We start from the raw sequence: 19868 nt of genomic DNA on the forward strand, positions 1-19868 counted from the left end.
TTTAGAAATGTTGAAATTTTCAGGTAAATTAGAAATTAAAATATAGTCTTTAAAGATAATAATTGAGATGTTAATAATAATAATACTTTAGTGATGAAATTTTCAATCAAATAAATGGGGATGGAGTAGTATACAAGAGGGTATTTTTCTGTCAAACTAAACACGGACCTGTTTGCGCCCATTGTTGGGATATGTTCGAAATGGAGCTTAATTGGGGTTTACAATATAAAGAAGGATTTCAACCCAAACCACAAATCAGCAGAATTCGGAGGTATCGATTTGAAAATACAATTGATCCCATTATTCGGGGGCGTGAAATTATAAATAAGAGTGAATTCATTGAGCTAGTGGAAAGCGAGAAAATGTGGTGTGCTTTTTGTCTGGTACGTCCACATTTTAAAGTAAGTTTAAGAGTAACAGTTTCCGAAGTTTTATACCAATTTTTAATGGTAGAAGTAGCTCGTTATAAGCTTGTAAGTTAAATATAAAAGATAAGTTAGTTTATTATAATTTACATATAAATAATGTAGGTATATTATTTTTTAAAATAAGCTTGTAAGTTAAATATAAAAGATAAGTTAGTTTATTATAATTTACGTATAATATTTTTAAATAAATTTTTTTTTATAATTTAAGAAATTATTGTTTGATATTTTTAAATAATCCAAACGCATTGAGGAATTAATATTAAATAACTCTTTAAAGATATATGTGCGGGGGATGGAAATTTGATAAAGAAAACAAATTAAATTCAGGTCGAGGCATTTTAATCTAAATAAATTAAAAAATAAAAGTTAATATAAATATAATAACAATTTAAAATGAATAAACTCACTTTCTAGCCTATATAATATGGAGACATACGTCCCCATATCAGCAAAATATAAACCAGGCCCGAGGGGCGTGAAGCCCCTCGGACATTTATATCGAGGCACTTGCCTCGACAAGAAAATTGATTTCTGCACCCTCTAAATTTAAAGATATAAATTAAAATAATGAAATTAAACCTCTGTATTGAGACTTACTTTTAAATGGGGGGGCAGGAGCCTCCCCGCCAGCTCCTCCACAATGAATTTAACTGAAAAAATTTGAATTTTAAACTCAAAACTTAAATTTTAACAATTTAACAATTTAGAGCTCACCTCTTTGGTTATACATTATTAACCAAAATGCGGTAAAACGGTATTGCATAAGACTTTATACCCTTTACAGAGTATACCCTTATCAAGTGTGTGGTTTCCTAAGGAAACGACTTGGGCGCAACGTTCTTATGCTGCAAACCCTTATCAAATGTGGTTTCTTAAGGAAAAAAGAAACTCGAGTAAAATAGACGTTTAAAAAAGTAAATTTTATTTTAAAAAATAATTCACATCGATAGAAAAAAATTTTTATGATATATCTTTATTTGATATCCAAGAATTATGGGATGAATCGAATCCTAACCATTTTACGTACAACTTATCCTTCTTCCTCTTCAACACCTTTTCAACGAGGTAAACGTTGGGTTGAGCGGTCCTTTGAAGTTCGAATTCGTAAAAAGCGCCTTTAATCGGCTGACCACGCACATCCTCCAATAAATACGAAATTGGATTTGTGATATTCACTTTAACGATTTTAAACAATTCGGCGGTCCAGTTGGGCAGATATCCTTTATCAAACACATGTTTATATTTACTGATACGAACAGCGTCTCCAACTCTAAACTTTCCTCTGCCGGCAATTTTAATATGATTGTACACTGTATCGAGAAGTTTATTCTCTACCGATTTCGAATTTATTTCAGACGGTTTCATTTTCGTAGTCGAATGTTTCGTACTGTTATATCGAGATGTTATATCCACCAATAGGTGCGCCCATTTATGATTTCCATATAGACTGAAGAACTTGTAGATTCTTTGTTTAACGGTTCGAATTACACGTTCAGCCATCGACGCTTTCATAACGCTATACGATGAAAAATGATTAATTTTAAAATCCGACATCAACCGTTTAAATTGACTGTTGTAGAACTCTTTGCCCTGATCGGTTTGTAGATTTCGAGGCGCGCGACCGTCGTCTGTGAGAATTGAGCGTAGCGCTGCGGTGACGTCCGTAGAATTTTTACTTTTTAACGGACGCGTCCAAAGAAACTTGGAGAAACAGTTTATAACCACTAATATATATTTATATCCGGAATTCAATCTGGCAAACTCAATCATTTCAATTAGATCCGCCTGCCATAGATCATCGATCCCCTTCAGGATGGTTCTTCGTCTAGCGAAAATACGTCTAGCGGGGCGATGGAGCTCCTCCACAATGACACGTTTCGCATCTGACACCTTCTCCATTGTGACAATTAAGGTTTGAGACCAACCTTTTTCTCTAATATATCAAGTCGGGAAAATATAGCGGAATCCATGAGGTCAACTCGCGACTTTTGCGCACCGATCGACTGTCGTATATTCGATATGAGCGTATCAATCACCGATAGACGATTTCTAATGCGATTTAGATTCAAAGGTATATCGGTGTTTACCGTTTTAATTAGCGATGCGATCTGTCCGGTCTTAAGGTGGAATTTCGTTGCGACGTCCAGCGTTCGCGGCCCGCCGCGACGTCCAGCAGTAACCGCCAGCCGTTACGTTCGCGTGAATTTCGTTGGAACGTCTGAGTCTGTGCTTCGGCAGCATTTATGTTCATGCTTCTGTAGTGAAAGGTGCTTTTTAAAAATGGATAGGAAGACGTTAGCGGCATTGATTTTGCTAGAAGAAGAAGAAGATGATGATATTAGGCTTTTGCTATCCATTCGTGAGGACACTAGCGAGTTATATAAATCTCGAAACCAAGAAGGGTATTTTGAAATACTTATAAGAAATCATCTCAATGCCGATGATGAAAAGTTTCGCAGTTTCTTCAGGCTAAATAAAGAGCAATTTAATTTTGTGTTGAATCTCGTTCATGCAGATTTGAAGAAACAATCCACAAATTGTGTGAAAAACCCAATTTCTCCTGAGGAAAAGTTAGCGTTGACCTTAAGGTAAGGATGTTTTCTTTGTAAAAAAATACAGATGTTTAAAAAAAAACCAACAATTTTATCAAAAATGCACGTTTAATTAACAAAAGCAATATATAAGTTTATTTCATGTTGTAATAGTCGTTTGAATAGGGTGTCATAAACGTAGTGGGCGTATGATCGTCAGGTGTACTTGTATTATGGGAAGTATTGAGGGAAAATGTTGGAGTTGGTGCCTGTGGTTGGTGGGGTTGTGTCTGTGTATGTGGAATATTTATTATTGGGGAAGATGCTTGTAAATTAGTCACTAGTGTTAGGATTTGTAACTTTGCTTGCGATATTAAATTGGGAGGTAGCTTTTTTACCATTAGAGCGATGCTTCTCATGAATAAATCCACTTCATCTTCTTCCTTTTGGTGCGTTAATTGTGATAGAACGTGAAGACGATGTTTAGACCGTTCTTCCAATTCGTGTAATAATTTCGCTTTTGCGTTGCTAGGTGTTGAACTGCTGCAAGTTGGCGTGTTTGAACGGCTTCTATCGTCCATGTTTGTTCTTTTTAGTATTTTCGGATTTGGCTGATTTAAATGTATGGAATCTGGTGATCCTACGTCGTCTTCAATTATTCTTGATTGCGATTCCGAATCAGTTTGAACATCTTCATCGCCGCTATCCTGAGTATTCTGAGATGATTCGGTGTTTTGCTGTACATTACAATTTTGAATGCGGCTACAATAATAAATAAATAAGAAAACTTAAAAAAACATAACTCAAAAGAGATAGTATACCTTCGTTCAGATTTGAGAAGTTCCAAAAATGTTAGCTGTTCGTATAAATGCCATTTTGATGGTCTTGTTGATGCTGCCGAACCAGTTCCTTGCTTTTGTTTTCTTTTTTGTTTTAAGTAGTTATCGCGAATATTTTTCCATCGCAATTTACAATCCTCGGCTGGAAAAATAAAATAAGAATAGGTACATAATATAAAAACATGAAATTGTATCGTATCGTATCGAATGATGTTTTGATGTTCTTTTTTTTAGGTTTTTAGCTACAGGTGAAACATTTAAATCCCTTTCATTTGCCTTTCGTATCTCATCCAGCTACATTTCAATTGTTGTCCGAGAAACATTAGAAGTGCTATGTCTGCGTTTAGTTCCTATATTTCTACCACCACAAAATGAAATAGATATGAAGGAAAAAGCACAGGAATTTTGGAATAAGTGGAATTTTCCTAACTGCGTCGCAGGAGTTGATGGCAAACATATTCGAGTTTTTTGTCCCAGAAAAAGCGGATCGCTATTCTTCAATTACAAGGATTATTTCTCAATAGTATTGCTTGCTATGGTAGATGCAAATTGCAAATTTTTATTTGTGGATGTTGGTGCCTATGGAAAAGAAGGAGATAGTACCATTTTTTCAACTTCTGAAATGGGCAAACAAGTGTACTCTGGAAAATTATTTCCAAAAGACGAAATGCTTCCCAATTCGAACAAAAAGTTGCCGTATGTTGTAGTTGGCGATGAAGCGTTTAGATTACACAGACATTTAATGAAACCATACAGCAAATTATCTGCTAAATCGGATAGGAGGAAAACTATTTACAACTATCGATTATGCAGAGCTCGACGAGTCACTGAAAACGCATTTGGTCTTTTAAGCCAAATTTTTCGCATTTACTACACACCAATAGCTATAAATCCAGAATCGTGTGATAAGTTGATCATGGTAACTTGTTGTTTGCACAATCTGTTAAGAGATGCATTTTTGGAGAAAGGCAATCGACCCTTTTACGAATATGATCCAAATGTACAGATCCCGAACAATGTGACTCCATTAGCAGGAGCAGGTGGCTTTGCAAGTGCAAATGGTTTGGAAGTAAGGGAAATGTTCACCCAGTTTTTTAATGAGGATGGGGCACTCCATTGGCAGAATGATCGTGTTTTTAGAGTGTCCAGTTAATTTCTGTATGCTATTATACAGTGAGCGCAAAACTATTGGAATAAATTCACTTAAAATTCTTTTGTTTTTGAAAACATATTCGGACCCGCTAATTTTTATTTTTAGTTGCGCATTTTCTAAACTAATTTTTATTTATACAGGGTGCCCCAGAAATATAAATAGTTTAATATAAATAATTTAATATAATGTACTTAGCTAGCACAAATATATACATGCATACTTACATTTCTTCAATAACACTACACCAATCTTATTCCACGCATTTTCCCGAATCTGGTGATCCTTAAAGTCCTTATTTGCATGGTCGTAAATGCAAGGATATTCACGTACTTGTTCAATTAATAATTCGTCATCATCATGAGAAAATTTTTGCGACATTTTTAATCTAAATACGAACTCTGCATGCAAATATAACCTCTCAAATATAAAGTCACGGTTGGCGTTCGCGTCTCGACATGTTTTTGAGCAGTCGGGACGCAGCCGTCGACGGCTGGCCGCTGAGCCGTCGGGACGCGCCGCGTCAACGAAATCAATTCCATTGTATGCATTGTATTAGTGCTTGACTGCCGGACGTCGCGGCGGGCCGCGAACGCTGGACGTCGCAACGAAATTCCACCTTTAGATGGGTCTAATAAATTCGATACATCTTCGATATTCGATTTGTTAAGCTTTACTTGATTTAATAAATTAGTGAATTCCGTTTTAATTGCGTCCCCCAACTTTGTTAAACGATCGGAAAGTTGAGTTAAATCACCAGAGACGTCCGAGTAATTTCGATTAATAACATCTGTGAACTTTGCCGCCGTATCAGTTAATTCGTTGGATATTTCGGTAATTTTTACATCGCCAACATCAATTTTAGCATGCAGATTTTTAATATCGGATACCCAGTGCGATTTTAAATTTAAAATCTGATCCTCGATCGCTTCGATTAAAGGTTTTAAATTTCCGGAAACTTGCAGATCGATATATTTCTTGCTGGCATCGAATTCATCACGTAGGGTTTGAATCTCCGGCGTAACTTGTTCGGATTTAATTCGCAAATTTTCAACACCCGATTTTAAATTTAAAATCTGATCCTCGATCGCTTCGATTGAAGGCCTTAAATTTCCGGAAACTTGAAGATCAATATATTTCTTGCTAGCATCAATTTCATCACGTAGGGTTTCAATCACCGACGTACCTTTTCTGGATTTATCTCGCAAATCATCAACCTCCGATTTTAAAGAATAATGAAGATTCCTATTAGCTCGCATTGTCCTACTTATTGAATCGAGCATACGTTTATACTCCGTATCGTTTGTCTTAAACATCTCATCTACATATGCTTTTATAACGCAATCGTTTTCTAACGATGGGCTTTGTACATTACTAAGTTTACGTCCCTGCATATCATAATCCCCAGATGAGGTTAACGGTAATCCAACCGCCCGCTGAGACGTTCCGGCTTCATCAATTATTCTACCCCATGAAGATGCGTGCAACGTACGTCCGAATTTATCGATACTGATAATACCACCAACACCACCTCCAAACATGTCTAGCGTAGTTATTTATTTGATAACGTTGATTTCTTTAAGCTCCTCCACAATATACGCAATCTCGTTTCTATGCGAATTGTTTCCGGCCGCATACGATGCGTGCAACAATCGCAATCGATCTACCAATTCGTTAACATCATCCCAGTATTTATACTGAATCCGATTGGAATTAACCTCTAGACCCGATCCTGCAGCTGTTTCACCCGCGCTGCTAAATAGCGGTTTAATTATTTTAATATATTTTTCAGAACGATTACTCGCTATGGGACCGGTATAGTTCTGTTTATGAGCTCCCGTATACGTTAGAATCTCTTTATACTTGCGAAGATCCTCTTCCGTAAAATTTTTAGGTGCTTTCAATTGTATGAGCTCGTATAAACCCGAGCTGGTTGGAATATTTAATTTACCACCGTCTAGTGATATGTGAGCGTCGGTAAATTCAACAGGTTTTGAACCAATCTTCCATCCATCTGTTTTAGAATCGTACCTTATACCCATTCTGAGATCAATTGAATCCCGTTTGCCGTACATATAATATAAATTTCTAATTCCGACGGGTAGCCTTCCAATAGGTATACGCTCTAATTTTGCATCGGGTTTCGTCAACGTTGACGTTGAAGGGGATTTTGATACATCAGCTCCCAAATTTTCAATCATTTGCGAACCCTTGGGAATTACGGACGGACTTTTAACCTCAAACTTATCAACATCTTCATCACTAAACTTTATCTCTTTAATTTCCCCCTTAACTGTTTTCTGTTGAGTCTTTCGATGCAATTTTATCGGTACCTTTACGTCATCCAATTTTTTCGATATATCCTTCAAAGTATCGCTTAACGGTCGGTGGAGTTTAGCTATAAGCGCGTCATCGCGTTCCTGGCCTAGTCTAATCGCCAGGCGTTTACGCTTTATCGCATTCGTGATGTTTACTATAGCTCTATCACGTTCGACGTTTGACCGCTTGCCTACTTTATTTTGTTTACTACTATAATTGGCCATCGATGATAATGGTGATGATGACCTCACACAAACGCATGTAAAATAGCAATGCGTCTTTTCAATCTGGGTAGATGTATTTATCCATGCCTATACGATATCTACCATCCTTAACTTCAAAGTCTTTCATTATAATTAATGGGTTATATTTACCGTCGTTCCAACAGCGTCTACACATCTCTTTAAATTCTTCAAACCTCATATCGGTATTTACATGTTCGTCGTATACATGTTTCAAGTTCACCTCATCCTGCTTGAAAAGCACTAACACGTTAGCGTTATCCCGAATTAGATGTTTAGGTATACGCGTATAGGTCTGTGTAAGGTAGAAAGAGTCTACGTTTCTATGTCTACCCATAGAAAAATACGCTCGAATTTTATCCTGCTTATCGCACGCCACATCATCGAATATAAAAATTGAATTCTCCTTAGCTTCATTCGGATCCACTACGGCGTCATTATCGCTGAATCGATAGAATCCAATTTCCGGAAGTCGATTCAAAACTAAACTTAAAAGTTCATATTTCGGTTGCCCCAGTGACTTTGAGTAAATGTAGATATTTTCGAATGTCAGACCATTTTCATCAAATATTAGATTCAAAATTAAATTTGTCTTCCCACAGCCAGAAGGTCCGCAGACAATTGCGCGTAAACTGTTGGGTATTAAATCGCTATGTCTACGCTTCGTCTCCGTTGCTGATACCAGCCGATCGAGATCAGTCAATGGCATAGTTAGAGAAGGGTGTTTCACTACACGCATGTTGTCAAAAATTGACTGAGACTCTAACGTACCTGCACGTATATATAAAGGCCCCGGTTATGTTTGAAATCGCATCACTTGAGAGTAATGCTCGCTCAAGGTAACACATCAACAGTAGCTTCAATTCGAGGTGGAGGAATTTTAAATTCAATTATCAACAAACTCCCCGTAGAGTTACACATTCCCGGATATCAATTTTGCGGGCCCGGAACAAAGTTGGATAAACGCTTGGCACGAGGTGAAAAAGGCATAAATCCGTTAGATCGCGCCTGTAGAGAACACGATATAGCCTATAGGGATAATAAAACATTAGATCAACGTCACGAGGCCGATAGGCGTTTAGAGGATACCGCTTGGGAAAGGGTGAAGGCGAAAGACTCATCACTTGGTGAAAAGGCTTCGGCGTGGTTAGTCACAAACGCTATGAAAGCGAAACGTAAATTAGGCATGGGGCATAAGCGTAAAGGTGTTGGTGGTAAAAGCCGGCGAAAACGTCGAGGTGGATCATTGAAGTCGAAAAGTGGTGGTGGTGGTGGTAAACAGGTGACCTTTCAAAAGGGGATAGTTAAGCGTATAGCAAATGATTTACCAAAAAACACCGATAGTTTACGAGAAGCGGCGCGATTGGCGTTGAAAGGTGCTCGCATAGCTGTAAAGTCTGTAGGCGGAAAGCGAAAAGTTAAAATTCCACGAACAATCCCAATTCCAGTTAAACGAGGAGGAATATTACCACTTTTACCTGCGATATTCGCCGGACTGTCAGCTCTCAGCGCACTATCCGGAGGCGCGGCCGGAGTCTATAGAGCAGTAAAGAAAACTCAAGAGGCGAAGGATAAAATGAAAGAAGCTGAGCGGCACAATAAAGCAATGGAGGACATTGCGATCGGAAAGACGGGGAGTGGTATTTACATTAAAAGGTATAAAAAGGGATTGGGTATATATTTAACGAAGAAGAAGAAGACTCAAAAAAACTTTTAAGGCTGCTACCCAAGAGACCTCTAACCAACTTTGATATACTACGTTACGCTAAATCTCTAAATATCCCAAAATTCCGCGGCGTCTATATGCGAAACGCATTACCAAAAGGGGGCCCTAAAACGGATGAAGCGGCGGTGGTGAATTTAGATGTACAAAGCGGAGATGGAACGCATTGGGTAGCCTATAGAAAATCCGGTAATAGAGTGTTCTATTTTGATAGTTATGGGGATCTCAAACCCCCCAAAGAACTTTTAAAGTACTTTAAAGACACTCAAATTATATACAACCACGATAATTATCAAAAGGACAATCAGTACAATTGCGGGCATTTATGTATAAAATTCCTACTTCAAACGGGAAACGGGTCATATGTATAACGATGTCGCAGACGTTCACACTGGTTGGTACGAAGAGCGAAATTTCTGAGGAATACTTTCCACCTATACAATTGGATCCCAACTTTAACTATTCATTGGGATTGATTGGTCTGTACACATATAACAGCATACCCAACATTGAAGAGGGAGTTAACGATAAATTCCACTTTACAATAGTAAATCCCATCAATAAACAGCAGCAGCAACAGCAGCAGCAGGGGCCTAAGAATACTTCAAAAGAGGTAATCGGAATTCCTACGGGCGTATACGAAATTTCAGATATTGAAAAATATTTGCAAAAGGAGATTCTACGGTTGGTCGGATTGGATAAGATAGATAGACCTGAGACCCTATTGTCCCTCAAGGCTAATAACAATACGTTACAGTGCGAGATTAGCAGCGACTACTTGGAGATTGATTTCACAGAATCCGATTCGATTGCTTCGATTTTAGGATTCTCCCAACGTACACTGAAACCCGAACAATTACACAGATCCGATCTCCCTGTAAATATAATACGCGTGACGTCCGTTCGCGTGGAGTGTAATATAATTTCCGGATCATATTACAACAATAAGCAGTCACATACGCTATTCGAATTCGCACCGGCGGTAGATCCTGGCTTCAGTATAAATATAGAGCCTAGGAACCCAATATATTTCGCAGTCGACACCGATCGACCGATAACGAACATTACCCTTAGACTCCTGGATCAGCGCGGTAGATTGGTAAACTTTCGAGGAGAGGAAATCGTACTTAGGTTAGAGCTGAAACGTGTTGCATTATAATGGGATTTATGTTTGAAACGCCTGGTGGTGGTGGTGGTGGTGGTGGAACCTATCGCCCACCACCACCATCACAACCTACCTTGAAAAAGGGTAAAGGGTATAAATGTAAACGTAAGAGAACGTCTAGATCAGTCTGCAGAAAGACTTCGTTGCGACCTGACAACGTTCGTTTCCTTCAAGATTTGGGGTACCATGTCAACAAAAAAATTAAACATTTATAGAGATCCTATCGTGGATAATTCCATCGCTAGGGAAGAGGTGCACAGTTACCATCCTTCAACAAATTCGTTTCAAAACAACGATGTGTTCACCATTGAACTGAACCAAGAAGATGTTTTATTTTCCTTTTTCGAGAGTTATATACGAATTGAGGGTAACTATGTTAAAAAATTGACGGATCCTGCAGATAGCGTAAGTTTAACGCACAATTTGCCGGCATTTCTATTTGAGTACATCGCATTCGAACATAATGGCGTTGAAATAGAACGTGTTCGTGAACCAGGGCTCACATCGCTAATTAGAACCCTTCTACACCATAACGATGTGGAATGTAAATCATTGGAAATTGCCGGGTTAAAATGGCCTCCTGAAGGAGCCTTACCCACGGTGGACAGCGCAAACGATAACTTTGTATTTCAAATCCCACTTGTGCACATTTTTGGATTATTTAGAGACTACAATCAGGTTATGAGAGGTCGTTTCAAGTTTAGGTTTGTCAGAAGCCGCACAGATTCAAACTGTTTTAAATCTATATCGACTAAAGCCGACCCCAGCACTGCAGAGTTTACCATAAAGACAGTGTCATTACTGGCGAAGCATGTTTATCCCAGTCCATCGATAAAGATTAAACTTTTGGATGGGCTAAATAAAAATTCGAATATAGCCGTACCTTTTCGTAAATGGACGTTTTATGAATTGCCATCTATGAGACGGGGGAATAAAGAGATTTGGCCTGTTACATCAACTACTAACAGGGGTAGACCGCAATATGTTATAGTGGCATTCCAAACCAATCGAAAGGATCAGCCGAAATCTGATTGTACGCTGTTTGACCACTTGAACATTATAGATCTTAAAGTCTATTTAAATTCATATTCCTACCCATTCGAGTCTATGAATTTGGATTTTACGAAGGAAAACTACGTTGAACTATATAAAATGTATACGGAATTTCAATCATACATTTGGGAATCTAACCGAAAACAACCGATAATGGATTTCAACAGTTTCAAGAAAAGACCTCTATTCGTAATTGATACCACAAAGAATAATGATGAGGAGGCAGCGCCATCTGCATCATGTGAAGTGCGGCTTGAAATTCAGAGTGATAAAGATTTTCCCGCCAACACGAAGGCATACTGTATCCTAATACAGGAATCTATGTATACCTATAAGCCGCTGAGTGGGGAGGTCTCAATCGTTATTAATTGAGTCAATTTCGATTGCGCATCATAGTCAGAGTTATGGAGTTGCGTAGAGCGGTAGTTGATATTCAGGGGTTCTATATAGACTCTGAATTCATAGTTAAAGAATTCACACTTCTGGACCTTATCACCGACTATGCCGTACATCTCCACTTCAAGGCTGACAGACCCTTTCGATGCTTATCGGTTCAAGATCAACGATCCGCCAAGTATTTAGAGCGAAATCACCATAAACTATCGTATATTGGAGGATGGATGGATCTGTCGATGGGGTTAAATTTACTGGATGATATACTGTCGTTCTATGATGAGGTGTATGTGAAGGGTAGCCAGAAGAGGGAGTTTTTGGAAAGCAGACCCTATTATCGGTTCCGATGTCATCGGAATTTGACGGTCAGGGATATTGCCTCGGAGTTTTCTGAGAAGGCGGTTGAAGAAGATACTAAATTGACGGCGACTTCCAATCCATGCTGGTTCCACAACGATGCTCCCGCAGTTTGCTCGCAAAATAACGCCATAATTTTAAAGAATTTTTTATGTAATTTGCATAGACGTGTTATATAAGAAGTTGTTAAATTTTTTTTTAATACATATATTAACTTTTATTTATTGTATTTATTTTTGAATCCTTCATGCATTCAGTGTCTGACCTCCATCACGCAAACATGTACATTGCGAGAGTTATTTTAGTATATACGCTCTGGGCGCTTCCAATACGAATTTTAATGGGAGATTTGATGTACGATAGGGATATGGAAATCTATAAATATCTCAAAGCATTTGGATATTTAAATGGGAATGTGAGCGGTTTACATCATCATCGTCATCAGATGGAATATACAACAACAACAACAACAACAACAATGACGGAAGGGTTACGTAAATTGCAGGAATATTTTCACCTGCCAGTATCGGGTGAAGTTGATTTTAAAACTTTGGATTTGATTGGTAAACCAAGATGTGGGAATAAAGACTTGGAAGACATATCAGTAGACGCTAAACGTACGATACATCGAAAGTGGGGGATCCCAATAGTTAAATGGGCCATCTATAATAAATATCCAGATGGCTTTCCCAATATCGTTGAAAGGGCATTTGCGGTTTGGGCTAAGCATATAGATTTAAAGTTTCAGAGCTCGTTTACCGACGTCAACATTCTAATCGGGTTTAAAGGTTACAACCATACGTGCATAAGGAACGTTGGATCAATGTGTGGTAGTACATTCAAAAATGGGATTTTAGCTCACGCATACTATCCTTATATTAATGGGCGTAATGTTGAAATCCATATAAATTCAGATTTAGAGTTTGATTTATCCAACTCTACAGTAGATGGGAAATATAACCTATTTTTGGTAATGGTGCATGAAATTGGACATTCCTTAGGTTTAATGCATCGAGTTGAACTCGATTCCATCATGCATCCCAACTATGGTAACATGAGAATTGAGGATTTCAAGTTGAATAGCAGAGATATTGTGGCAATTCAAGCTATATATGGTAGACCCAAATTGTATACATCATCGACTGTTTCAAGTCACGTTACATCATCATATAGGACCACGACGAGTCGGTCTACGACAAATCCTGCCGTTCAACCCTCACCCTTTAGAGACGTTTGCGATGTGGATTCAAAGTTTTCCGGTTTTTTGATTCACTATCAAACCATGTACGTGTTTTACAAACAATGGGTTTGGTTAATAGATTTAAAGTCTAAACGACCTAAACAACCCAATCCTATAGACATAAATGATTGGCTGCCGACTTTGAGGAATGTTTTTCGTACTGTAGACTATAGTTATAAAGTGTCTATCTCGCCTATAGGTGACCTTATACTTATAATGGAAAATGCAATATACAGAATTGATTTTAAGAGTATGAATGTGCGGTCTGTGTGGCCGTTCACTTCCACCGAGTTAGGGTTTAATAATTTTACTCGAGTTAACGGGATAGTTACAAGCAATTACGGTTTACCTTACATATTTTTCGATGATATGTACGCAATTCAAGTGGATTTTAATTACTTTAGAAAGGAGAGAGTTATAGTTTCGATTGGTGAACTTTTTCCGGGAATCCCAACTTCTTTCAATGGGATTTACAAAGGTTCCGACGGCATATTTAATTTCTTTGTTGGCGATCGAATCCTCCAATACGATGAATATTTAAAGGAGGTTGTAGGCACCTCTGACAAGAGTCTATCGATATTAGGGATAACTTGCCCCTATATATCAATTTTAGATCAATTGAAATCTCTCCTCTCAACAATCATTTCAACCAATCTCTCAATTCCCATAAATTATTGAGATGATGGGGGGAGGGAGGGGGTAATTAATTATATTCACCCGTTGCGTGCATTTAAATTCAGTTCTCCATTGGAAATGGATATCGAGGGAGGAGTGAGCGACAGTAGTATAGTAATGCCGGTTCTGGAGCGGAAATGGCTCCCACGTCACGTGTGACGTCAGAGATAAGTGTGTGACGTAATGTATGACGTCATGGAGTGCGCCATCTGTTGGAGAGTGTCGGCGGTGTGGGTAATGTAGGTTTCTGTTGTGGTGGGGGTGAAGCCTATCTTTTGGAGAGTGTCGGCGGTGTGGGTAATGTAGGTTTCTGTTGTGGTGGGGGTGAAGGCCATCTGTTGGAGAGTGTCGGCGGTGTGAGTAATGTAGGTTTCTGTTGTGGTGGGGGTGAAGCACCTTCCGGCCCGCGAGTGCATGCAGGCACCTAGCGGTGGGGTGGTGTTGATGGGTTAAATTAAAACGAATTAAGCGAACAGCAAGTGAGCAGACATGTCACACATAGCTTACGGAACAGAAAGTCAAAATATCGTATGCTCGCATTGTGGGCAAGAAGGTAAAACTAGGATTAAATCTAAAATAACAACAAGAACTCACACATTCAGTTTAATATTATGTTTGTTTGGGTAAATAAATTATAGTATAAAGAGATTTTTAAATTTAATAAATATTTAAATTATAGATGCTGGCCTTGTATTTGGATACCATACTTAATGGACACGTGTATGAACATTGATCATTATTGTGTTAATTGTGAAACATATCTAGGAACATATCAGAATTGAGGATGGTGTAGTAGAGCAACATAGTATGAGATTATAGGATTGAAATAAAAATAATGTAAATTTAATATGTTTGAAATAAAAAGAATATTAACGTATAAATGTAATTTTATTGCTAAAAAAATAGTATATACATTATGTTAACTTAATTTGGTTGGGGAGATTTTTCACAAAACGATATAAGGTGCGCATTGTTGACTTGCCCAACTTCTTTCTCCCCTTCATAGATGATGCACATTGAACTTAGCGACTGGATGTCTTCATCAGTCATCTCCTCAGCCATCCGTTTCGGCAAAAACACCGAAAAACCATCCTCTAATTCGAGAACAACTGATGGCCATTTCAACGTTGTCACACGTTTTGCTTGTTTTATAGGATGAGGAATTTTCAAGCCCAAATCAACCAATTTCTTCTTCTGTGGGAATTCACAGAGCCCCAACTTATTTAAATGCGATAGTGACATACTTGGTATAGCAGTTTTGACTTTAACTAGAATACTCATAATTAAAAGCCGTCTTATATACCTAAATTTCACGTCATTTCGAATTATCTAGAAATAAAAAACAGGATGTTTACAGAACTTTCATTGGTTGAGAAGAAAAAATAGGGGGGATTTCCGGGAAGTTGTGGTAGACCATAAAGATAACTATCTCTTTTATGAACAACAGGATGTTGACGCATCAGAAGAAATAGGGTGGGTTTCCGGGAAGTTGCGGTAGACCATAAAGATAATTATGTCTGTTATGAAAAACAGGATGTTTACATGAGAGAAGAAATAGGGGGGGATTTCCGGGAAGTTGCGGTAGACCATGAAGATAATTATGTCTTTTATGAAAAACAGGATGTTTGCATGAAAGAAGAAATAGGGGGGGATTTCCGGGAAGTTGTGGTAGACCATAAAGATGACTATCTCTTTTATGAACAACAGGATGTTGACACGAAAGAAGAAATAGAGGGGGTTTCCGGGAAGTTGCGGTGGACCATAAAGATAATTATATCTTTTATGAAAAACAGGATGGTTACATGAAAGAAGAAATAGGGGGGATTTCCGGGAAGTCATGGTCACAAAAACAGGATGTATGCGAAATCAAAAATGGGAAATTTAAATATAACATGTATAATAAATCTATTTAATATCTTATAAATACAGCAAAAATCACATTATTTTTATGATATAAACTCCAAACAGCATAATCAAAGTAGCAAAATTCCACATGTTCGATATTATTATTGAAAGATAAAGCATTATCCATAATGATTAATTTAGCGTTTTCATTTTCAATAAAGTGTCCTTTTTCTTTTAAAAAACTTTTAAATTTATTATGAAATTCAAATACATCACTATTTCCAGCATAGAACGTATTTCCATTCCGATAGATTTTCCAGTTTATCGATAAATAATCACAATACATAATGAACTCAACATTTTCAAATAATTCAGTGTCCAGGTCTTCTAAATTTAATAGTTTCAACTCGATTTCAGAGTTTTCAGCATGTAGAATAATATCGTTTAAAAACACCTTCAATGCGCATCTAAATTCTTCCTGAGACATCATTTTATACATGTTTTCTTTTAGAAGTTAAATATGTAACTGATTAATTAATTTCAGAATTTTATGTATTTAAACATTTCATTTGCAAGGGATAACGGATGTGGTGTGGGACGGACATATATAAGTAAGGATGTATGATAGTAATTTTTTAATATTAGTAAAAATGAGTTCATATAAATTCCAACCAGTGTCTTTACGCGACATAGCATTAAAACGTATAAATTTAAGTGTAAATAACAGAGTGGGAATTTTAAGACTACATTTGTATTTACCCTGGGGGTTAGTATTAGCGCTATGGAACACCTGGGTTGAAGATAATTGGGATGAGATGGTGGGTGCATATGATCACAATATAAATTATGAAATGCTATGTATCGAACGGGAAACGTTTAATTATGAAATGAATCATCGGTGTATAAAAGCGCTATCATTCCATTTCAGTAGTTATAGGTAGGTAGGAGCAAATTAATGAATAAACAACGGATGCTAATTTTTATAAAAATTTCAAAGTGATGCAATCTTTGAAGATAATCAGCAGATATGTATGTGGTGGTGCTATTATAAAACAACGCATGGTGGGGTGTGTCATGATTGTATAAGGCGCTATAACATATATGTTAGAGGTTTCAAAGATTTTTTTGCGGAACGGCTGTTCGTAGTAGCATATGAAGAATGTAAAATCGATCATGAAATAGTTTCAACAGAAGAGTGTGGTGATACTATTCTAGAGTTTGGAAATTGGTGTAACTTTTGTTTAAGACGCCCCAACTTCAGGTTGCTATTAAAAACGGAATGCTCATCACATGTACATAGGATATTCAATGAAATGTAAATAAAACATGTTAAATAAAATAAGTTAAATAAAATATATTAATTAATTTCTTATATATATTCATTTAATTTTATACAATACAATACTGTAATCAAACATAACAAATTAAAGATTTTATAAAATACTAAATGTGATGCGCTCATGGAGTCAGCGATAACGATCACATGGTCATCATTACCAACACCAGTGGCGATACCATAACTCCACCTGTAAAAAATATAAAATTAATTAAAAAGTAAAAAACCAACTACATCATCATTGCCTTCAACAGATAATGGTGGGGATAAAATGTGATTTCGGACCCCCAATGTTAAATCTTATGGGATTTTGGTCCAGAACGCCCATAGCTATACTGCACCGCAGAATTAACAGCGTTTGATTACTTCCTCTATAAAAAAATAAAATTAATTAAAAAGTAAAAAACTAAGTCATCATCACCTTTAGTGGTTACGTCAACCATATCTAATGGGATAAGCGGCAGCAAAAATTACTCTTCCGGCTATAAATAAAATGAAATAAAAGTATAAAAGCCAACTGAATATAAAATAAAAATATATCAATTACCGCTGAATCGTTATCTGTGGTAATGTCTATTTCTATTACCACAGAATTAACAGCGCCTACACCACCACCGGCACCCGTCGTTAGATCGATCAATTCCTCTGTAAAAATAAAATTAATTAAAAAGTAAAAAACCAACTAAGTCATCATTACCTTCACCGGTTAAATCGACCATATCTAATGGGATAAGCGGTGGCGGTGGTAAAATTACTCCTCCGACTATAAATAAAAGTATAAAAAATTAATACAAAATTAAAGTAAAAAGAAAAAATACTTACAGAGTATAAAAAAATGAGATGGCACGACCTCGCTCTCAGAAATTATTAAAAAATCTGTGGGGGTCACATAGCTATAAACTATGCGCCCCCCCTGCACGAGCGAGTCCTCCAAACCGCCATTAGTTGTTACAATCATAATGGGCTAAAAAATTAATATTACATATTGAAAAATTAATTCTAGTATAGGTATAACTTACATTTGGATGATGTAATTCACAAATCCCCCGGATTAGATCCCAGGGGATTGCCGCATATTCATTTGCGTTGTTATTGTTATTGTTCATATTGCACTAAAAACCTTCTTTAAACTAACTGTAAAAACATAAGACACGCTATTTATACCGAGAGATGATATCTAAAAAAATTAACGAAAACAGGAAGATTTGGTTTGAATATGAATCATTTTAATTATCTCCGGAAAACTCGGTTTCTATGGTTGTTAATATCAATTTGTTTATAAAATAAAATTGTCCTTGTAGATTTTTTAAAAAATTATAATTTATAAAACTTAAAAATTAAACAATATTATCTTTAGATATCCAACTATTATGTGTTGAATCAAAACCTAGCCATTTTACATATAGCATATTCTTTTTACGTTTTAACACTTTCTCAACAAGATATGCATCCGATTGTCTAGATTTTTGAAGTTCAAATTCATAAAACGCGCCTTTAATCGGCTGCCCGTTGATATCTTCCAATATATAGGTTACAGGATTTGTAATTTGCACTATAACAATTTTAAATAATTCAGTAGTCCAGTTGGGTAAGTAGCCTTTATCGAAAACATGTTTATATTTACTAATTCGAACGACGTCGCCAATTTTAAATTTTCCTTTACCGGCAATCTTAATGTGGTTGTACACCGTTTTAAGTAGTTCGTTTTCAACGGATTTCGAATTAATTTGAGCTGGTGCTAACCTTGTGGTACTATGTTTTGTGTTGTTGTATTTTAATGTTACATCTTTTAAAGTTTGCAGCCATATATGATTTCCGTAAAGACTAAACAATTTATACAATTTTTGTTTTATAGTTCTAATAACACGTTCAGCCATCGAAGCTTTCATAACGCTGAACGTAGAATAATGGTTAATGTTAAATTCTTCCATCAATTTTTTAAATTGATTATTGTAGAATTCTTTACCGTTGTCCGTTTGTAGGTTGCGAGGCGTGCGATGTCCGTTTTCAGATAAGATTGTGCGTAACGCGTGAGTAACATCCGTGGCTGATTTGGTTTTTAGCGGTCGAGTCCATAGGTATTTTGAAAAACAATCGATAACAACTAGAATGTATTTATTTCCGGAATTAACTTTAGCGAACTCAATCATTTCAATAAGATCAGCTTGCCATAGATCATCGATCCCCTTTAGTATAGTTCTTCGTCGAGGAAATATACGTCTAGTCGGACGATGTAGTTCTTCAACTATGGTCTCCTTTGCTTTGGATACTTTAGCCATTGATGGTATTATTCTTCTTCAATTCAAGGGATTCTACTATCCAGTTTATCAATACGTGATTTTAGATCCGCATCTAGGGAATCAATTCGCTTCTGAACATCCGTAATGCTATTTCGAATATTCTCGTTGGATGTTTTAACTGAGTTTACAATATCAAACAAAGTACCGTTGAAATATATGAATTCCTTATCTACCTCCACCTTATTTTCATCAATTTTAGTTTTAAGGTTTGGAATTTCAGCGCTAAGATTGTTTATCGTCGCAGATGACTTATCAATGTATGTTTTATGATC

At 36.8% G+C, this 19868-nt stretch overlaps 3 protein-coding genes across 4 annotated transcripts; 1 reads left to right on the forward strand and 2 right to left on the reverse strand.

Moving 5' to 3' along the window:
- Positions 1-2708: 2708 nt before the first annotated feature.
- On the forward strand, positions 2709-5174 carry LOC111418019 (uncharacterized). The gene is made up of 2 exons (XM_023050454.2): positions 2709-3016; positions 4033-5174. Exons 1-2 carry the CDS (start codon positions 2709-2711, stop codon positions 4949-4951), a joined length of 1227 nt encoding a protein of 408 aa, XP_022906222.1. The 3' UTR covers positions 4952-5174.
- On the reverse strand, positions 3070-5329 carry LOC111418020 (uncharacterized). The gene is made up of 3 exons (XM_071199888.1): positions 5176-5329; positions 3781-3940; positions 3070-3721 (listed from the first exon to the last, which is right to left on the reverse strand). Exons 1-3 carry the CDS (start codon positions 5327-5329, stop codon positions 3115-3117), a joined length of 921 nt encoding a protein of 306 aa, XP_071055989.1. The 3' UTR covers positions 3070-3114.
- Positions 5330-17321: 11992 nt separating this feature from the next.
- On the reverse strand, positions 17322-18402 carry LOC139431757 (uncharacterized). 2 transcript variants are annotated; one of them, XM_071199890.1, is made up of 6 exons: positions 18316-18402; positions 18119-18260; positions 17994-18059; positions 17844-17941; positions 17718-17778; positions 17322-17667 (listed from the first exon to the last, which is right to left on the reverse strand). In XM_071199890.1, exons 1-5 carry the CDS (start codon positions 18400-18402, stop codon positions 17767-17769), a joined length of 405 nt encoding a protein of 134 aa, XP_071055991.1. In that variant the 3' UTR covers positions 17322-17667; positions 17718-17766. The 2 variants fall into 2 exon arrangements, with proteins under 2 accessions (XP_071055991.1, XP_071055990.1); XM_071199889.1 differs by having other exon boundaries at positions 17322-17941.
- Positions 18403-19868: the final 1466 nt, after the last annotated feature.

Source organism: Onthophagus taurus, chromosome 11 (assembly GCF_036711975.1).
Source record: "Onthophagus taurus isolate NC chromosome 11, IU_Otau_3.0, whole genome shotgun sequence".
NCBI classification, from domain to species: domain Eukaryota; kingdom Metazoa; phylum Arthropoda; class Insecta; order Coleoptera; family Scarabaeidae; genus Onthophagus; species Onthophagus taurus.